This window comes from Halichoerus grypus, chromosome 3 (genome assembly GCF_964656455.1).
Source record: "Halichoerus grypus chromosome 3, mHalGry1.hap1.1, whole genome shotgun sequence".
NCBI lineage: Eukaryota > Metazoa > Chordata > Mammalia > Carnivora > Phocidae > Halichoerus > Halichoerus grypus.
Window position 1 is genome coordinate 182,935,434 of NC_135714.1, and position 21,614 is coordinate 182,957,047.

At 43.1% G+C, this 21,614-nt stretch overlaps 1 protein-coding gene across 1 annotated transcript in view; it reads left to right on the forward strand.

Moving 5' to 3' along the window:
* Positions 1-21,614, forward strand: part of PRAG1 (PEAK1 related, kinase-activating pseudokinase 1) — a 49,208-nt gene that overhangs the window by 14,380 nt on the left and 13,214 nt on the right. The window contains exon 4 of the mRNA XM_036070061.2: positions 13,747-13,904. Coding sequence (XP_035925954.2) covers positions 13,747-13,904 — 158 coding nt within the window. The remainder of the gene's footprint in view (positions 1-13,746; positions 13,905-21,614) is intronic.

Consider the following 21,614-nt stretch of genomic DNA (forward strand, 5'->3'; position numbering starts at 1 on the left):
ACCAACTGCAGAGAACACTCGGCGGCCCTTTCTGCAGCTGATAACCTTCAGAGTTTAAGATGGGTCTTCATCCCCTGTACTAGAATTGCTCAGTTTCTTTATATCGACTCTTGGGCACATCCCTAGAACTGTCAGTCGTTAAAGGGTGTTTATGCTATTTCTGTACAAGTTGGTAGAACCCCTAGCTTCGATGAGCTTTTGTCTAATGCCTTGGATGGCTTACTCTCTGTGCTTCTCTAACGGGCTGACTCACGGAAGCAACTGTTCTTCACTGGGGGGGGAAAGGGGAACTTCCAGATTGAAGACAGCTTTAAGAAATCCTTCCCTTTTTACTCATCTTACTGTCCAGGACCTATCACTGTCAGATGATCCCCTGACTTGCTGGTAGTTTGGGTTTTGGCCACTTCGTGCTCATTCATGCTTGTGCTATGAAAACTTATCTGAAGTCTAAAACCTAGGCAAATAATGGGCAGTGTTACCATGTACATTCCTGGGTTGTAGAACACCCTTCAGAATGGCTCCTGCTCTTCAGAGAGCTCCATATAGCCGTCAAAATGAATGCAAAAATATACCGACACTAGATAAACACAAGAATAGTTGGGATAACTTGATATATTAGTAAGTAATATGACCTTGAAGATCAGGAAAAAAGGGAGGAAGTCTTTGGAATTTTAAAACTAGTCATAGTGGGGATGTCACTTAAAATAATGCTTATTGATACGTATAGCTCAAAAGGAAGATTTTGTGACAACATGTTCTTGAACCATGAGGGCAATTCGGTTGCATTCTCCACACCAGTTCCAATCAATGGGAGTAGCAGCCTGAAGCGCCACATGGAAAACAGGGAGACCATGTGCCCTCCCTGCAGGAAGGTTCACCGCGATCAATTAGTACTGTCTGCAGGTCATGCCCGTGGAGAGTGTAGACACGTGGGCCAGATATTTATCAATCTAGGTTTCGAATCTAAAATTTACCGTCTATAATGCAAAATCATTGATCGTCAGTAACTATTCCCTATACTAATCCAAGGGTTTTATTTTTGTTTTTTTTGTTTATTTATTTGTTTGTTTTTTTAAGATTTTATTTATTTATTTGAGAGAGAGCATGAGTGGGGAGGAGAGGGAGAAGCAGATTCTTCGCTGAGCAGGGAGCCCGATGTGGGACTCGATCCCGGGACTCCAGGATCATGACCTGAGCTGAAGGCAAAAGCTCAGTCAACTGAGCCACCCAGGCGTCCAGTTCAAGGGTTTTATACCCGTGAGAGGATCTGTGTTCTGTCCAGCCCAGGCCATCCTAAGCAAACTTTGGCAGACTGTGGTCCTCTCTTTGATTATAACCTCAAAGTTCAGACTACAAGGCCAAAGGTTTTGTTTTCTCTTAATGAGTGATTATGAATATCCCATGAATTGTAACCTTTTTGGAGATCTGTATTTGAGTAAGGAAGAGTTAACCGTTACGTCTGTTACCCATTAAATGATGTATGTTCACTTAGCCTTACCCTCTTTGGTTTGTAGCACCAGCTTTCTATGCTTCCCGATGGCAGAGACAGGGAGTGGGGGCAGGAAGTATGTCTCATCTTTTAGAGGGATAGTTTGAAAATGAAAATTCCATATTATAAATATATAAATATTGTAATATAAATTTATCATATAAATTTAATATAAATATATGTTTTCATAATACATAGTACATATAATTTTTCTGCATCTTCTGGACTGGTGATGAGCTAGGTTGTCTGTTTCAGAGATGTTCAACTTGGGGACAGAGCGTGTCTCCCGAGGGGCAAGTACAAGAAACCCAGGACAAGAGTACTCACTGATCTGTCACATTTACTTTGTGACCTCCCTTCAGATCTCTCAAAGTGCCTTCTATATCTTCATGTCCTCTCTAAAACTTGAAACAGAAATTGTCTCTACCAATGAATCCTAAATCCAGCCCCTTGATCCTACTTCTTATCCTACTTTCAATGCTTGTCCCGTGCCTCTTCTAAAAGCAGAGAAACATAATGAAAGAGACTCTTCTTCTTACAGTTCAGAGTCTGAAGTTTTCTTGGTCTTAACAGTCGTTTAATCACTAAATATTGAGGATTCGGTGTAGGTGGAGCTAATATGAGTTACTGAGTAAGATTCAGTGTAAGAATACATTATGCCCCTACAATCTCCATTCCTCAGTGTTTGCCTCGGAGAAACACTTGGGTCAATAAGGGAACGCATACGATGAAGATCATCACAACATTGTTCACAGTAGAGGGTAGTTGGTGCAATCACGGGTATTCGTGTCTAGGAAAACAGAAAACTAAAATGTCATGAGTATGAAATGAAATACTTAATAGCAGTCAGACATTATGGACTGGATATATATACAGAAACATGGATGAACCTTAAACTGGCTTTGAGTGAACTAACTAAGAAACAGAACACGATCTGTAACACAATGTAATGCTGTAAATTGAAAACACATAAAGTGACAGCATTTTTTAAAAGATAAATCCAAGGATATATATCCAAGGAAATACAGTGAGTACCCGCAAGTGGGAAATCGGGAAATGGAGAGTTAGTGTAGAGATGGGGATGAAGGGAAAAGCTAAAACAATGCAGATCAGTGTGAAGGTGTATCATTAATCGAGGCAGAAGGTGATTTCACCTCTCTGCACTTGAAGTAAATAAGAACATAAAGAAAGACCGAATCATGGAGAAAGAGGACTTACTTGCAAGAAATAAGAATGGCAACTAAGAATATCAAGAAAAATGGTGAATGTTTGAAATAGCTGCTTTGGAGAGTGGGAGGTCAAGTGCAAGGATTGCAAGGGAGCCCCAAGGGCTAGCTGAAGGCCGGAATCATGTATTAATTGTGGCCCCAGGCTGCATGGTTATGCACTTTCCTAGAGAAGCAGTAGGCTGCCTGGTGCAGGAGTGAAGATAGAAAATGTTTGAACTTACCTAGTATGCTATTGTGATTTATAATAAATAAACCTTTGGTCTCCATCCCTGTTTCTGGCACAGAGCTCCTAAAAGCCCGGGAGTTTGCTAAGTGATGAATTTCCTAGGAGCCATAAAGGCGTGTTTTATTATGTTAATGAGGTGACTTTTGAACCCACCTGAGGATGGGGGCTGGTTGCCAGGAAATCAGCCCTGTGGTTAGAAGGTTGGAACTTTCAGCCCCACCCCCCAGCCTCTGGGGGAGGAGTGAGGGGCTGGAGGTTGAATCAGTCTTCTGTGGCCAATGCTTTAATCAGCTGTGCCTCTGTAATGAAGCGTCCATAAAACCCCCAAAGGATGGCGTTTGGAGAGCTAAGAGGTTGGTGAACCTGTGGAGATGTGTGTGGAGTGGTGTGGTGCACCTGCCAAGGTCATGGAGTTTCCGCGCCCTTTCCCCACACCTTGCCCTGTGCGTCTCTTCCATCTCGCTGCTCCTGGGTTATATTCTGTAAGTGCAATGTTTCTGTGAGTTCCGTGAGCTGCTCTAGCAAATGAATCGGACCCAAGGAAGAGGTCATTGGAACCTTCGATCTGATGCTGTCTCCGGGTCCTTAGTGTCAGAATTGAGTTGTATGGTAGGACACCCAGCTGGTGAGAATTAGTGGTGTAGGGACCTCCCCTGCCCCCTGCCCACCGCCACGTTGGAATTGGGTGACCAGAACCCTTACCCAGGTTGGGGGAGGTTTCAGCCAGGACTAAAGGAGATGGGAGAGAACAGCTAACAGAGGGCTGAAGAAGTGACCTGGGAGTGGGAAAGAAACCTCATCCTTTCTGGGCAACAGACTGGGCCAGAGAGGGGAGTAGAGAAGATCATCTAGTGGCTTTGTTACAAATAGCCTGACTCTCCCAAGCCAGGAGGGTAGGAACAACATCTAATATAAATACACACAGATTTCTTAAGCCAATAGTTGGGCTCAGAAACTGGGTCAACAAAGTGGACTTGGAGCATTTGCTGAATCAAGAGAAAGAGGGAAAGATAATTCTGAAAACGTCGTTGCCAAAACCAGTAGTCTAGAAACAGAAAGATTCTGGTCAGGCACAGATTGTATTGGTGGATGGGTTCCAAGAGGGATAGGTCAGGAGTAGAAGAGCAGTAATTCCCAAGTTGGTGAGTAAGAATTTGCTACTGCTTTGGTTTACTCAATCACCAGAGCCCTCCGTTGGGGGTGGAGAGGTGGTGTGAAGGGGGTAGGAATCATGGGAGGTTCTTTTTTGCAGAGGAGAGGCAAGCTAATACTGTAAAAGAGGTTCTTCTGTTTCTTAATTTGTATATAATGGAGCTAATCAATCTGGTCAGCTGTGGAGTACGTCAGCCCTGAGCCTGGGGCTACCCTACAAATTAGCAATGTCTTGAATCCTAGATCACACTGAGGTCTGGTTGATGGACAGATCAGTGCTTCCTAGTTACTTTAGAATAATGCGTATCTTCAAAGCATCATCCTGATGAACTTTCTTCTTTGATCTCTTTATTTTTTTATTAAAGATTGTATTTATTTATTAGAGCGAGAGAAAGTGCACATGCACGTGAGAGAGCACAAACAGGGAGGGGCAAAGGGGGGGGGAGAAGCAGACTCCCTGCTGAGCACAGAGCCCAAGTCTGGGGCTCCATGCCAGGACCCCAAGATCCTGACCTGAGTCGAAGTCAAACACCCAATCGGCTGAACCACCCAGGCGCCCACTTTGAGTCTCCATCCAGTATCATAAGAAAAGTAGAAATATCAGAGTGAAATCTGGAACCCCTGTGCTCTTTTCTGCTTCTATCCAGGTAGCAGAATTAGTTTACTGGAGGCTGCTGAAGTCCTCCCTCTGTCTCTGTCTGTCCGTCCGTCCATCCGTCCATCCATCCATCCATCCATCCATCCATCTTTCTGTGCACCTGGTGCTGTTTCCAGCACGTAGCAAACATTAACTCATTGCATCTTGCCCACAGCCCCATGAGATAAGTGTGATTGTTATCGGCATTAGGAGAAATGGGCTGGATGGGCAGCTGAAGCACAGATCGCTGAAGTGCCTTTTATCAGGCACCCGGCCAGAGACCAGTGGAGCCAGGACCCAAGCCAGGCAGCAGAGCTCCCGGGTTCATGGTCTTAACCACCCCATCAAGAAGCCTTCCTAGAGGACTCGGAAATCCGTCTGGGAAGTTCTGGAAATGCTTGCACGGCTCTTCTTCCCAGCGGCTCCTGCAGGTCCTCCCACACTGTGCTGGGCTGGAGGCGGGCCGGCAGTCAGGGTACCCCTCTGTGGATTGCAACTGCTTGGTCGTCCATTTGTTCCTCATCTCCTTTCCATCTTCTCTTCCTTTCCACCTGCATGTGAACACCTGTAAGAGCTTCTTCCTTGACTTTCCAGGCCAGGACTCGGGGCCTCTTTACCTCTATTGGAGATAAAGTGTAGTACGTTGGTGATGGGGTCTCCCTTACCTGCTCCCTGACCCTCCTGGCCTGTCGTCAGCCTCAGCTCAAAGCTCCCCAGGCCAGGTACCTCCAAACCTCTGCCTGCCTTCCTCCGGCACCAGGCAGCCCAGAACTTCTCTAGGAATGTACACAAAAGAGTACCATGCTGCCTGGGGCCACAGATTAAGGAACTTTAATTTTCTGAGACCTAAAAGGTGATCTTTAAAAAACATTCATAATCTCTCAATGCCAAAGTAGATCTGTATATAGTCAGGGCAAATGCCTTCAGATTTCCATTTGACCAATTCAAGCACTTATCCTTCCCTAAAAGTAACGACCGACCTAAATGTTTGCGTGTGCACATCCCTGTCTTTAAAAATAAGTATGGCTTTATTCCTATTTTTAAGTGGTTTCCACTGAATGCAAAGTGCATTCATTGTCAGGTTGAACCAAAGGGTTTTTCAGCTTGTAGAGCTATGGAAGTTACTAGCGCATTAACTGCAAATGCAAATTAATAGGCCTGCATCGTGGGGAACATTGAGGTCATCTGACCGAAAATGAAACTGATTTCCTATCTTTATACATGCTAAGAAATCAGGGGGGAAATATGCCCCCAGAGTAGACTGGACTTATTAGCCCTTTCAGGTGACACTAAGATACTTGGAAAATAACTCCCTTAGCATTTTCATCAAAGAGAATCAAAGATAAAAACAATAAAAACCTTTCAGCATAGTTATCTGCCTTTCTCATCCCATCTCTTGAAAAAAAATTTTTAACTACAAGATTTGTAGAAATTCAGGATATTTTGGAACTGCTGTATTTTGTAAATATGAAAAAGGCTCAGCTATTGAATCCAGCTTTTTTGAGGGGTGTTTGCTCAATGTTCCTGCCTTTTGCAAGTTTTGCTGGACAAGTGTAATTCTTTACTGAAAGGAAACATTTATGCTCCCAGATGCCACCGAGTTATTGAAACAGAGGCAGATAAACTTAGTCAAGAAGTATTTAGTAATTACTGTGTGTTCCAGTATATTCTGAGTGTGACACAGCTCCTCAGTTTATAATTTGGGCGTGGTAACAAGCCTATTTCACATGAAACAATTAGAATAATCTAACCAAGATTATAACCTAATGCTCAGTGATGTGAATCAGACTCAATTTGGTGTGCGTTCCAGAGAAGACGGATCAGTCAGAAAAGACTGCAATGGTTTGGGAGGGATTTGTAGGTAAGTGATATTGACCCTGGGTTTTGAGGGTGTAAAGGTTTGAAAGGGAGAGACAGTTGTTTCTTCAGAGCTAGGATGGGGAGGGGACAGTAATGCAGAGTGCTTTGCAGACAATGAGAAATTAGCCCAATTGGAGCAAAGGATTTATGAGGAGAAGTAGTAGTATAAAAACAAAATGGTGATCATTTTTCTTCCCAAATGAGAAGTCTAGCTATATGTTGTAATATATAAACAGTGGGGGAAAATGTTTGAAATTGAGATTGGCAAAGAATATTTCAGTCACCACGGAGAACCCAAGATCCAGTATGGTGGCCGAGGTTAAGAATACTTACAAGAGCTCTGCATAGGGCTCATCAGGGTCAACCATCATTATGAGAGCAATGTTTTAGAAAGATTTGGAGTCAGGATGCTCAACCCCCAAGGCTGCAAATCTATCCTGAAGGTATAGATTGAACCCTCCATATACTTTTTTAGGGGAGCTTGACAAGTATTTATCTTCTGGGTCGTAGGTTTGTTGAAGCAAGGATGGCATCATCTCTATGCACTCTTGTATCCCCAACACCTAACACGGTGCTCACCACAGAGCAGGCAGTCAAAATTTATTTCTTAAAAAACCTGGGAATGCGGGGCGCTTGGGTGGCTCAGTCGTTAAGCGTCTGCCTTCGGCTCAGGTCATGATCCCAGGGTCCTGGGATCGAGCCCCGCATCGGGCTCTCTGCTCGGCGGGAAGCCTGCTTCTCCCTCTTCCATTCCCCCCTGCTTGTGTTCCCTCTCTCGCTGTCTCTCTCTCTCTCTGTCAAAATAAATAAATAAAATCTTAAAAAAAAAAACAAAAACCTGGGAATGCTCTTCAGGACAGACAGGATGGGGGACACACTGCAGGTAATAGAGGCATAAGATAAGTAAAAAATGAGGTGCTTTTATTCACCAGCAAGCTCAGTGTTTCAACTTGAATCATTTAATGATTTTGACCTTAGGATGTGGCTACCTAGTAGAGAATGAGTGGGGTGCGGCTGACTGTGTTTCAGAGTATATTTGAATTGCTGGTAACACTGGAGCCCAACAAGACAATCGGAGATTGAAAGCTGCAGGTCAGAGGCAGAGCCGTCCCTATTTTCCTGTGCTTTGGGAGGAAGTGCATTTTATAGAAAAGTCAGAGAGGAACTTAGGCGAAAGGAGAGCTCTGAGCAGTGAATTCACAGCTGGCTGACAAGGCATTCCGCCACCATCACCGAAGCTGGCCCTCCTCCTCAGGGCTGCTCCATGGGACCCCACAGTCACTGGCCCAGCCCGTCTCCAGGCTCTGGGGGGCCCTGCCAATGAGGATGGCGTGACGGGCCACGTCTAGGATGGTAAGGGGTTCTCATTCTTTGATTTAGGCATGACTTGACTTATTTGCATCTACAGCTGGTCTGTTTTCACTTCTTCTTGGCAACTTAAAAAATGGGTGTAGCATCTTCTAACCTGTGTGTGCTTTCCGAGCTAGCTCAGAGGTCTTCTCCGAGTCATCATCAAACTCAGCAGTGAATTTGATCAATGCGAAGGCTTGGTGTGCAGCTGTACCGGGGTCTAGAGTCCCGAGACTGAATTTCAGCACTAGTGTTCTTTGGGTTTTCATAAGCTTCTGCTCCGGAGGCAAAAGGCTCTCAACCGAATGCGTGTGAACTGAACAAAAGTCAGGGCAGTGAGAAAGAACCCTGGCCTCCGTCACACTTTACAAACTGTGCCATCTGATGAGGATCCTGGCGGCCATGGGAAGCTTGAGATGCAGTCCTGCTGGGGCAGGGCATCTGTTAAGAATTTCGGACATTCTAAAAGCTTGGGGGTATTTTTAGATGAGGCTTGTTCCTATGAATGAGGAAGTCTGGCAGATGGCTCTTCCGCCTGGATTTTTTTTTTTTTTTCCAGCTTTCTACCAATACAGTACGGAGAAAACTCTGGCAGGGCTTCTTTCTCTAAGGACAATGGGGGGAAAAGCCATTCTGAAAACACCGGGCGGCAGCTGCAGGGCTCAGTCTCTAAGGACACCGGGCCTCTGGCCGCGTATTTCATCCTACTCTCCTGTGACTCTGGCTAATCAACGGGAGGCAGGGAAGGAAGTCTGAGTAAGAACAAGTCGTTTATCACGCTGTGTGAGCAAAGACATCTGTGCAGACCATGCTGTCCGTGCAGCTGATAAGAATGTTATTCACCACCCAGAGAGGAAAGACCGGAGTATGTGGTTTCAGCCCGTTGAAGCCACTTCCTTAAATGACGTGACATCAGATTGCATCTTTTAGATGGTTGGCACCAGTTTTATGAACAGCGGATCAAACTATCATTAATGAGGGGAAAGCGCCTTTAGAAGCAATCAGTAGAGTCTTGCTGTGCATCGTTGGGTGCCCTTGGATTGTCATCTGGCCTTAGGTCTGATAGAACAATCCAGTAGGGCTCAGAAAAGTCACCTTTTTCCGGGGATTCTTAAGAAATCCATTGCATGCATAGATGGAACACACGAGAGCAACTTGATTGTCAGTCTCTGCTCTGATGATAAGCTTCCCCTTTCATTATGAAATCTGAGGTAGTTTTGCTCATTGCCTACTTAAAATGGCAATTCTCTAAGAGTGCAGATTACACGGGCTTCCAAGAAAGATTTTTAATGCAATTCATATAAAAGAGTCATCACTCCCAAGATTTCGCTATTATGAGCAAGGGTTACTCCTTTCTTCCCCATTTACACCAGAGAATTCCAAATGCTTACTGGGCTTTTGTTACCTGGTGGGAGCCTGGGCTTCTTGAGCCCTTTTAGTAGAGAAAGAGTAATATTCCCAGAGCCATGAAAACATGAAAATTCCCCCTGTGCTTAAATACTGAGATTTACCAAGGTCTACTTTTGGAGGCTTCCTACTTCCCTACACATACACACATGTGCAAGCTGCCGAAGATTTATGCTGCAACCCCAAGAATAAGCTAATTTTGTCTGCATTCACTTGGTGAGTTCAAAACTGTGACTTCTCCCTCATAGTGACTAGATTCGGAAGAACTAATTTCTGAAGTCTCAGAAGAGTGGTTAGGTCTGAGAAATAACTTTTTCCAGCTATAAGGCTCTTCTGTGGTTATTACTAACCTTCACTGAATCTGCCTGTCCCACGGTGCGGCCTGGTGGAAATCCTGCTGGGTCATCCTTTCTGTCCCTCGCCTTTCAGCGGCTCTGTAGCAGGTCAAGAAGAGTGGCCATCCCTGGGCTCTTGCAGGCCCTAGTGACTTTCTGTCCTTCTAGAAATGTGCGTTTTCGATTTATCAAATATTTCGAGCCTACAGTGAAGTTCAAAGAATAATTTAACTGTCATGTGTCCTCCAAAGATTTTTCAAGTATTATTAACCTTTTGCCATTTTAGATTTTGAAAAATAAAACATTACAGGTCCAGTGGAAGATCACTTCGTATTTAGTTTCTGTTTCCTTTTCCCATTGTTACCCAGAGTATTCAGTATCTTGAAGGTGATGGGTATTATTTCCATTTTACTACATATATATGATAAACAAAAAAATTATAGCATCGTTATGTATTTTTAAAAGATATTTAAACGGCATCACAGTGTACTTGAGACCTTTTCCAACTTACTTTTTTTTTTTTAAATTGAAGTATAGTTGGCATACAATATTATATTAGTTTCAGGTGCACAACGTAGTGATTCGACAATTATGTACATTATGAAATGCTCACCACGATGTGTAGTTACCATCTGTCACCATACAGAGTGATTATAATACGATTGACTGTATTCCCTATGCTGTACTTTTCATCCCCGTGATTTATTTATTTATTTCATAACTGGAGGTTTGTACCTCTTAATCCTCTTCACGTATTTCAACTCTCCCCCCACTTTCTTGCCCTCCGGCAACCACTAGTTTATTCCTTGTTTTTATGTGTCTCTTTTTCTGTTTTTTGTTTCTTTGCTCATTTTGTTTTTTAGATTCCACATGTAAGTGGGATCATTGGGTATTTTTGTCTTTCTCTGTCTGACGAATTTCACTTAGCCTGATGCCCTCTAGGTGCATCCATGTTGTTACAAATGGCAAGTTCTCATTCTTTTTTATGACAGAGTAATATTTCATTGTATATATGTACCACCTCTTCTTTATCTGTTCATCTATCAGTGGACACTTTGGTTGCTTCCATATCTTGGCCATTGTAAATAATGCTGCAATAAACATAGGGGTGCATATATCTTTTCAAATTAGTGGTTTTTTTTTTTTTTTTTTTTCAAGTAAATACCCAGAAGTAAAATTACTGGATCATATGGTATTTCTATTTTTAATTTTTTGAGGACCCTCCATACTGTTTTCCACAGTGGCTGCACTAGTTGGCATTCCCATCAACAATGCATGAGGGTTCCTTTTTCTCCACATCCTCGCTAACATTTGTTATTTCATATCTTTTTGATATTAGCTATTCTGACTGGTGTGAGGTGATTATCTCATTGCGGTTTTGATTTGCAGCAAGCTGCTTTTAACATCAACATTTAAGAGTCATTTCAATATTAGTATATTAAAATCAAGTTCATTTATTTTTGAATTCTATATCATATTCCATTATAATACTATACCACAATGTATCCATTATTTTATTGATGGACACTGGACTGTTTATGATTCTGTTTTTGCTGTTAGTAACACCATGAAGAGCCTTGTCCATGTATGAGAGTTTCTTTAGATCTACACTGAATAGTACAATAGCCAGTAGCTTAAAATGTGGCTAGTCTAAATTACGTTGTGCTGTCAGTACACAATACACACCAGACTTTGAAGACTTAGAATGAAAAAAAATGTAAAATATCTCATTAATGATTTTATACTCATTGCCTATTAAGATGACAATATTTTTATATATTTTATTAAATAAAAGATATTATTAAAATAATTTCACCTATAATTTGGCTACTAAAATGTTTAAAATTATATACATGACTTGCACTATAATTTTGTTGGACAAGGCTGGTCTAGATCAGGGATCAGTAATCTACCATCTACAGTGTGGTCATCTGTGTTTGTAAATAAAGTTTTATCGGAAAACATGTCCATTCATTTGCGTAGAGTCTACGACTGCTTTCCTGCTCCAGCAGCAGAATTGAGTAGTCGTAACAGAGACCATATGATCCATAAGCCTAAAATATCACCCATCTGGCCCTTTAAGGAAATGTTTGTTGACCACCGATTCTAAAGCAATGATTTTTAGCCTTTTTTTAACAATGACCCACAATAAGAAATATATTTACTATCATGATCTGACAAGCACACACCTGAAACAAGTGTCACAAAACAATGTTTCAAAAATCCTTACTATAATATTTCATGTTTTCTGGCCCCATAGCAGCATATTTTGTTAAAATAAACTGCTGGTAAACTGCCATGACTCACTAAATTGACTTAGCCATTCATTCACTACTAGTGATTTGAATAACATTGCTCAAGGAATATATCCAAGGCGTGTGTGTGTGTGTGTGTGTGTGTATTCACACATACACTTATTTACGTGTTTTTTAGCTTTATCTGTTTATATACATTTCATTCAGTGTTTCTCTAGGTTTACGGAATGGGGAGCTTTGTCCGCTCAGCAACTCTGGTGCTGGAACTCTGGTGCTGGCAGTTTTCTGGACCTGAGGAGCGAGAGACTCCAGAGGCCACTTTGGAGGGGGCTGGGTCGTTGCATTGCCACAGAGCTGGCTTCTCTCCTAGACTGGGGAGTTGTCATTACAACTGCATATCTAGGCTGTATCTGCAAAAGCCGTGATTGATGGATCTGATGAGAATAAAAATATTTTACAAAACTTTCTATGATTTTATTTTGCCAGAGGGTAAAATAAAGATAATCGACTGCCACAGCACTTCTTAAGGATCTGATATTTCCCAGAGCCCTCCAGTGACATTAAAATGTAAGAAATGGTATTAGTCAGAACCTTGCCATCACTATCACAACTTATATTTGACAGCTGTAAAATATTTTTCAATGTGGTTCTAAGAATTGGGGGTGAGGAGAAGGATGTGTTCCTAAAGAGTATTTCATGGTAGCTAACAAACTTTCTCTAAACTTTTCTGGTAATCAGCACAGGATCCCCTGGACTGCAAAGACCAATGCAGGGCCTGGCAATGTTGAACACAAAGAACAATCGATAAATTCTTGACTGTAAGGTCATGTGCATTAAATAAGGCAGTTCTGATGCCAAATCAATACTGCATTGTATATTTCCTACAGCAGATATTGAGATATAGATCTGCTCTAGTGGGAACAGGAATGTCATCAGGAAATATCAGTTCAGACAAATCTGGGTTACCACCAACAGGGAGAGAGCTAGATTGATTGTGGTCTGCCTCATTTTGTGGTGAAAATGTCAGGTCAGAGTGAATATTCATGTAGTCCTTGGAGAAAGGGAAGGAGAAATCAATAAGCTAACCGCTCTACCTGATAATGGCAGTGTTTCCTCCAAGGCAAGTTATTTTTCTCTTGAACTTGGTATTCCAGTCCTTGATATATTGGTAATGATGTCTTAGAGATGCAACGAAAGATTTCATAGAAAGCCTACGGGCAGATTCTGTACTTCAGGAAGAAGGGTTATGTTAACATGTTTCTGAGCATTGCACTAGAAGTCTGGTTAAATTGATATAAAGTTTTCCTTAATTCCAAGGAACGACCTAGACCCTTTGAAGCTCTGTCAAGAGAATGCCAGGCAAAAAGAAATCCCACCTTTTTAGTCCTAATTTGCAATTCACTTGCCCTGTGATCTTGCAAAAGCTACCCAATCTCTGTATATCTCTATACATTGACTCTTACGATAATGTTTGTGTTTTTCTTCATAGAGATGTTATATAGTAGGTAACGTAAATGTTATGGCCAACAGGGTCAGCATACGAAGGCATATTTCCTCCCAAACCATGATTTTGGCATTTGTCTAAATTTTGTAGACTCACTCCTCCTAACCACACTTGAGAAATCTCCTACCATTCACGTGCACAAGGTTTCAAAAGAGTGCCCGTTCTCTCTTCCCAAAATCATTTTTTCAAAACTTGCTGGTACTGTTCAGGCTCCGGGAGCATAGTAGGTTCATGACCCATCACCTGGTTTTTTAAGAGAAACCAAGCTAATTGCTTTTATTGTTTGTTCTCACATTTTCCAGGCACCTTTTAAAGATGAACAAGAGCAGCTCTGATTTGGAGAAAGTGAGCCAGGGCTCTGCAGAGAGCCTCAGCCCTCCCTGCAGGGCTGTCCCCGTCAGCTTCACCACGGGTTCCACAGACAGCCTGGCCTCGGACTCCAGGACCTGCAGCGATGGAGGTAACAGACTTCACCTTGACGGGGAGGTTTAGATTCTCCCGGGTCTGGAAGGCCAGCCCTGGGCTCACTGCCACGACTGGGAATGGCTGAGCTGGACCTACCGTCTTGGTCCCGCTTTGCCCATGAGGTAGACTCCACCCAGGAACAGTTGGCACTAATGCCCTGTTGGATACATGATGAGGCGCCTCATTCTGCGCCCTTTCCACTGACACACAGTGCGTCCACTGATTCCTGGGGTGATGAGCCATTTATGTATAGGTCTGTCCTCCATTTCTGTCCTTGGGATTGGTTCTCAGGGGATTAGGTACTGCCAGCCACAAGTTTTCACCCTCCATGTTTCTCTCTCTCTCTCGCTCTCCGCCATCTTGTTCGCCCCTTCATGTGTATGAGTGCACACCCACGTGCATACACGCACACACACACTTGGACACAGCAGGTGCTTATATAAATGTTTGTTGAATTAAAGCATGGAGGCTTCGTGAGGCTACCATCCGTCCCACTCCCTGGAGAAAGCTCTAAGGTATACTATGTGGGTATGTCCTGACTGGGCACATTCCTGAGAAGGAACTCTTGTGTTTCTGTAGTTGTGCTAGGTAGTATTAAAACCTCTCACCGTTTCAACATTCTTCGTGTGCGTGTGTGTCTTCTGCATTTCTCTTAAACTCGCTTTAACACGTTAGTTTTCGACATGTGCTAACATGACGACCTTTTCTCACTCCTATGGAAATATTTCTTCCCAGTAGGCAATTTTGGAGTCGAGGCTTCCATTGTAAAATCACAATCACCAGCATATTTCGATAGGAAAGATGAGTACTGCTAAGTCTAGAGCATATGTTGTGTCAGTCTGCGGTGTGTTCTTACGGGAAACTTCTGATAGCTCAGACTTCAAAACAGGAAATCTCTTAGTCTTGATTGGGGTGGGATGTAGCAAAAGAGGGCTTGCTTTCTCTGCAGATTTTCCTGGGCTTCCATTTTTTTTCCTTTTCCCATCAAATTGTGCAAAAATTCTGTGAGGTGGATTATTCCACAGTGAGGTGGGCTGGGCTCGTAGACGGTTGGACCCTGTGCCCTGATGTGCTCTCTCGGGGATTGTGACCAATTCTGAGGGAGCAGTGTACAGTGGAGCCCCACTGGCCACCAGCCAGCTCATGTTGATGAGAACTCTACCTAACTGTCTGTGCACTGGGCTAGTCAGAACCGGCAAATCATGTTTGCTCTCAGGACTCTTCAGGTCTAGCTAGGAAGACAAGCCTAAAACACGTGACACACAGGTGGCTGGTCTAAGCTAGGAGATCGGGCTTCCCAGAACATGAATGTTTATCAAGGCTTCCAGAAGAGAGAGGAATCAATGAGGGCTGTGGAAGGGTTCAGGGAAGGCGTTTGGAAAAGATGGCACTTCAACTCATGTCTCAAGTGTGGTTACAATTGAGGAGGTAGAGGGAGGAAAGGGCTCTGCAGGTTACGGAAACAACAAAGGAGGCGCCAAGGCACAGGGTTAGCAGGGCATGCTGGGAAAAGGGCAGGACCACCTGACACACTTCAGTGGAAGCAGGCAAGGGGAAAATGGGACCAGAGGTTGGTGGGAAGGTAGAGGCTGGATTGTACAAAGCTCTCAAAACCAATGTGCAGAAGTGGGAAATAATGGAGCCATTGGGGATTTAGGAGTACGATGGTGACACCTAACTCAGACATTTTCTAATTAAAATGAGTATATTTTCATGGTTCTGCCTTTATCATGAGCCAGTTATTCAATGGGAATGCACTTCAAAATTTGAATTCCTAGATCAACAAAAAGTGTATACTTTGTTACTAGACTTTGGGTCCTTAGAGTGAACAATTTCTACCTGCTGTTCCTGCTTATGGCTCTGTACCCCAGACCATGCTTTCTTTCTCCACCCTCCCTTTGTCACGTCTATTAGACATTAGTCTGGAGACTATCTAGAACCACACTGGTCATGAAATGTGAGGAACCCTTCAGTCCGCTTCTCTTCACTAACCGAGGTGGCTTGCTTTCGATCTGTTCCTAAACAGTTATCTTTCAATCCCATGAATTCTTGCTCACTTTTACCTCATAAAAATAATGTTGAAGTATTTATCCATCACACCTTTTGTGACTATTTGTATCTAGTACTGAAGCTGAGACAGTGGATCTGAATAAGAGAGGTAGAGTTAGTTCAAGCTAAAGTTCCTGGAGACCAGAATGTCGTGTCTACTTCTCTAATATTAAATGTAAAGATATCATTAGACTATTTGTTTGGTCAGGAGGAATTCACTAATGAAAAGAGATGCCTTTTGTGGACTTTTCCTATCTGCAGTAAAGGCTGATCTGAGTGAGTTGAGGACAAAGTCATTCCAGTGTCATAATAGTAGTTTGTGTAAATTTCTTGGAAGCTTATCACGGTTAGTGGTTAAAGTTAGTTTTCTACTATTTGGGTTTTGTGGCCAAAAGAAAAAAAAAGTTTCACATTTTATAAGAAAAGGGGCGCCTGGGTGGCGCAGTCCATTAGGCGTCCAACTCTTGGTTTCGGCTCCGGTCCTGATCTCAGGGTCCTGAGGGGGAGCCCCACGTCAGGCTCGGCGCTCAGTGCAGAGTCTGCTAAAGTTTCTTTCTCCCTCTTCCTCTCCCTCTCTCCCCCATGGATATGTGCACCCTCGTTCTCTTTCTCTCTCTCAAATAAATAAATAAATCTTTAAAAAAAAATTTATAAGAAAAACAAACATAATTGAAATGTATAACTTTGTTGCATTTTAAAAACCAGTGTGTCTAAATTTTATGTTTACAAAGTATCATTTTTATATCAATATTAACTTCACTTCTTTATGCTTGTATTGCATGTCATACCCCTCAAAGCACATCTGTTATCCCATTTGTCCATGTGGGCAATTCAATTGAACAGTGAGTCAACTCAGTGGAAGGAAAAATCCATGTAAGCAGTTGTTTGGTTTATGCTTGGTTTGGGAGGGACAAACTGCATGTGTCAGGACAGATCCATGAATGCTGCCAAGAGGTGATCTGTAGTGAATAGCTATGAGGCACAGTGGTCAGCTAAATGACCCCCACAGATGGGCAGCAGAAGACTCTCATGCTTTAAATGGTTCCTTTTATTTTTTTTTTAAGATTTTATTTATTTATTTGACAGAGAGACAGCGAGATAGGGAATACAAGCAGGGGGAGCGGGAGAGGGAGAAGCAGGCTTCCCGCCAAGCAGGGAGCCCGATGCGGGGCTTGATCCCAGGGCTCTGGGATCATGACCCGAGCCGAAGGCAGACGCTTAAGGACTGAGCCACCCAGGCGCCCCTAAATGGTTCCTTTTAAATAGGTGAACCTAATGTCACATGAAAATCATTTTCCTCTTTGATTTAGGATAACGTTAAAATTCAGTGCCACACTTTAACATACATCCTGGATGCCAGGTTCCCACAGTAGAGGAGATTAGAAAGAGCTCTGTCGAACTGAAGCTGTTGGCACCAGCAATAGATAAGAGGTCTGGCCACACAGTGAATGTAGGTATGAATTCACATGAAGGTATGTACCAGGTAAGTGTTCGTATTTTTATGGTTAGCAGACCAGAGATATGGCCAAGTTAATGAAATATCTTGATAGTAGTCAGCTTCTTTTCCTCAGTAATTATGCCAAGAGGATTTTTTTTAATATTTTAGTTATTTGAGAGAGAGAGAGAACGTGCACAGGAGAGAGCACTAGTGGGGGAGGGGCAGAGGGAGAGGGAGAAGCAGACTCTCTGCTGAGCAGAGAGCCCGATGCCATGCGATGCGGGGCTCCATCCCAGGACCCTGAGATCATGACCTGAGCTGAAGGCAGCCGCTTAACCCACTGAGCCACCCAGGTGCCCTCCCTACAAGAGGATTTTTAAAATATATACATTAGTTCAGTCATTGACTTGATAGGTATTTGTTGAATCCAAACCTTGTGCTGGGTACAATTTTAGATGTTGAACATACAGCAATGACAAGAAAAATGCCCAGTTCCTTCTTTCACATTCCAGTGGGGAGAGATGGAGAAGGAGAAAGATATAAAGGGCTAAAGTAGCCAGTGCGTCAGATGGCAGTAAGTGCTATGGGGAAAAATCAAGCCAGGAAGTGGGCGGGGGGGGGGGGGGTGGATCTGTCAAGAGAGACGGTAAGTCCACAAAGATCAGAGGTCAGTCAGGAGTGACAGCCTAACCTTCACTGAGCATTTGCTCCCCTACTCAGGCTGTTAACTGAGACTCTGTAAGAAGAAAAGGTGGCCCTTAAAAAGGCATCTAAAACTCCCTAGCTGAAAATAGTGTGTTCTGACTATCGAACAGGCTGTCAGAGCACTTGATCCTAAACTGGCCGGGTTGGTCTAATATATTCCATTTGGTGTTTTGCAGTTAGGCCTGCCTCATCCCCTGCCCCGATGGAGACAGACTGAGTCATGGGTTCTGTTCTGGGAGATGGATTAGTGAAGGATGAAGGAGCTATCCCAAAGGAAAAGATACTCATTTTTCAGAATGTCTGTGGCCTGAGCCCTTACAATATCACAAAAGTGAAGCTTTACCTTAGTTTAAACTATTCCCTTTAAGCTGAATTTTAAAATATATATTACTACTTCAATAAAGTCAGTACATGTCTCTGGTAACAATTCACATGATGGGGAAAGATATGAAATGAAAAGACAAAGTCATCAGATACCCTCTAAACAAGCTCCTGCCTTTGACACATTTTGAGCATATTTTTCTATATCTTCCTAGAAATTTTTATCCGTATTTATTTTTTTTAAGATTTTATTTATTTATTTCACAGAGAGAGAGAGAGTGAGCACAAGCAGGGGCAGTGGCAGGCAGAGGGAGAGGGAGAAGCAGGCTCCCCACTGAGTGGAGAGCCTGACGTGGGGCTGGATCCCAGGACCCTGGGATCGTGACCTGATCTGTGGGCAGATGCTTAACCAACTGCGCCACCCAGGCGCCCCTTTTATCCATATTTAAAATGTCATAAACCTCAATTCGACACATTTTTATGCTTAATATATCTTGAAGTCTTTCAAATCAGAACCTCTGAATTGATCTCATTTTTGTTAATGCTGTGTATTTTGTCATTGTGCAAAGTGGTTAAACCCCTCTCTTAACAATGCATGGTTAGGTGATTTTCATTACCAGTCTCCAGTAAGATCCCGTGACACACTTGAAGATAATTTGGTGAACATATCTGTAAGATAAATTCTTAGGAGTGGAATTGATATGTCAAAACATATACATCTTAAATAGACGTTCCCAAATTATCCTGTAAAATGTCAATTTACGCTTCCATCAACAGCATGAGAAAGTGCTTTGAACTAACTGTTAATTTTACTGTTAATTTGGAAGAAAACCCCTAAATGATCCTGTGTTCTTACAGGACATGGAGAGTGCAGGATTCCGCAGCCACACTGGGGTGGTGGGCATGGAATGTTCGCCATGAGCCAGTTTCCAAACTGAGACAGGGCTTCTCCTCTTTTGCATGTAAATTGCATTCACATCTCGATTATTGTTTCTTGGGATGATTAAGTATTCCGGGGAGACTCCTCACAAATGCCACATTTTCCTGCCAGTTGTAAAATGTTAATAATATGCTTCCATTTTCAGACCACGTTTACCTTCTTGAGAAAGCAAGGGTTCTTTTTGAAGGGATACTTGCCTGCTTTTTTTTTTTAAAAAACACTTCGAGTTGAGCCTTTCTGATTGTGTGACCAAACAAGAGTTTGCACAGTTTTTCCTTGGAGGAAAAAGCTACACGTGAGGCTAGACCATCCCCTCCGCCACCCACTTCACTGGGTCTCACGGGGTGGGAAGAGGGGGTTTGGCAGAAACCTGCCAGAGTGCCATTTCTGTGTGCCATTGGCAAGGTGCCCACATAGATGGCTTTCTTTGAATGAGGCCGCAGGCTGTAGGAGAGGTTTGATCCATCTGCTTTGTTCCCTATGCCTTGCATTTAGTAGGTGCTCAGGAAACATTAACTGAGTGAATGGATAAATCTATACAGCCATTTCCAGCTCTATAGTCTATATCCTCATTAAAAAAAAGAAAATGATCCATGGAACACTCCCAAGTTTTTCAAACCAAAAAAAATCCAGTTTGCTTTACCTTACCTGCAGCTGGAGAATAGCCAGACCCAAAAGCTGGGAATTTGGAGCTTGGGTACTCCTGGCCCTGACTCTGCCCTTGGCCTCCACATCTGTTCTGGCCGTCTGCTGTCAGAAGGCAGAGCTGTGTGCCGAGGGAGCCAGACGGGCTCATTCACAGAGCTCAAAACTGGACTGACCACTTCCTCCTTAAGCCTACCTCTCATCTTGGCCGAAGAGAACAATGAAGGTACCTATTAAAACCCCACAAGAAGAGAGGACTCTATGATAAAGAAAACATCACAGTACTACGTCTGAACTTCTGGCCTGCATTTTTGCCTTGGCTTTAAGCTGCTTATCCCAACCACTGAAATCCTGATTTCTTCTCTGCTTTCTAAATATAATGGCACCAGGGCACCTGGGTGGCTCAGTTGGGTAAGCGACTGCCTTCGGCTCAGGTCATGATCCTGGAGTCCCGGGATCGAGTCCCGCATCGGGCTCCCTGGTTGGCGGGGAGTCTGCTTCTCCTTCTGGCCCTCCCCCCTCTCATGCTCTCTCTCTCATTCTCTCTCTCTCAAATGAATAAAATCTTAAAACAAAGAAAATTTAAAAAATAAATAAATAAATATAATGGCACCAAGCTAGTATACCTTCCCCTTGGTCTTTTTAAGATCCCACCCAGTGCCCCATATGTGATATGTGGCTTTTCCACCAGAAACACTTTCTCTTCCCTGAAACGGACACACTAAAGTGATGCAGAGGTGTTCTACTCTGTAGTTGGCTACTGGCTTTATATGCCAAATTGGAAATTGGAAGAAAAACTTAGGAACAGGGGTTTGGAGCTCTCTGGACCAATTAGTATGAAAAGTCATTTAAAAACCTACTGATGATGTAACTACGATGGAGGCAAACTTCCCAGAAAACTATTTTCCATTCTCACCTTTTTTTTACACTCTTAGCTGTAAGCCAGAATTTGGAAACGGGGTGATCTAACACCAACATAAAACCAGGATATATTTGAATTCTTCTCATTGCTGTTGAATCTGAGTCCCGAGAAGATGGGCTGTTGGCCAGAGTTTTTTCAGGACTTTTTTTTTTAGGCATATTTTCCTGAACCAGTGGTTTGCCTGTGATTTCTGCAACTATTTTAGGTGTCAAGGCATATTTGTCCCCTCTCCTTTCTGGCTGTTCTAAATGCAGAGTGTGGTAGTTCTTGCAAATACAGTGACCCGGGCGCCCGGGTGGCTCAGTTGGTTAAGCAACTGCCTTCGGCTCAGGTCATGATCCTGGAGTCCCGGGATCGAGTCCCGCATCGGGCTCCCTGCTCGGCGGGGAGTCTGCTTCTCCCTCTGACCCTCCTCCCTCTCATGCTCTCTGTCTCTCATTCTCTCTCTCTCAAATAAATAAATAAAATCTTAAAAAAAAAAAAAATACAGTTGACCCTGGCAAAACATAGGGGTTGCAGCACCAACCCCCCGCACAGTCAAAAATCCACATATAATTTTTGACTCCCCAGAAACGTTAACTACTAATAGTGTACTCTTGACCAGAAGCCTGATAACATTAAGAGTCAACTAACACATACCTTGTATGTTGTAGGTATTATATACTGCATTCTTACAATAAAATAA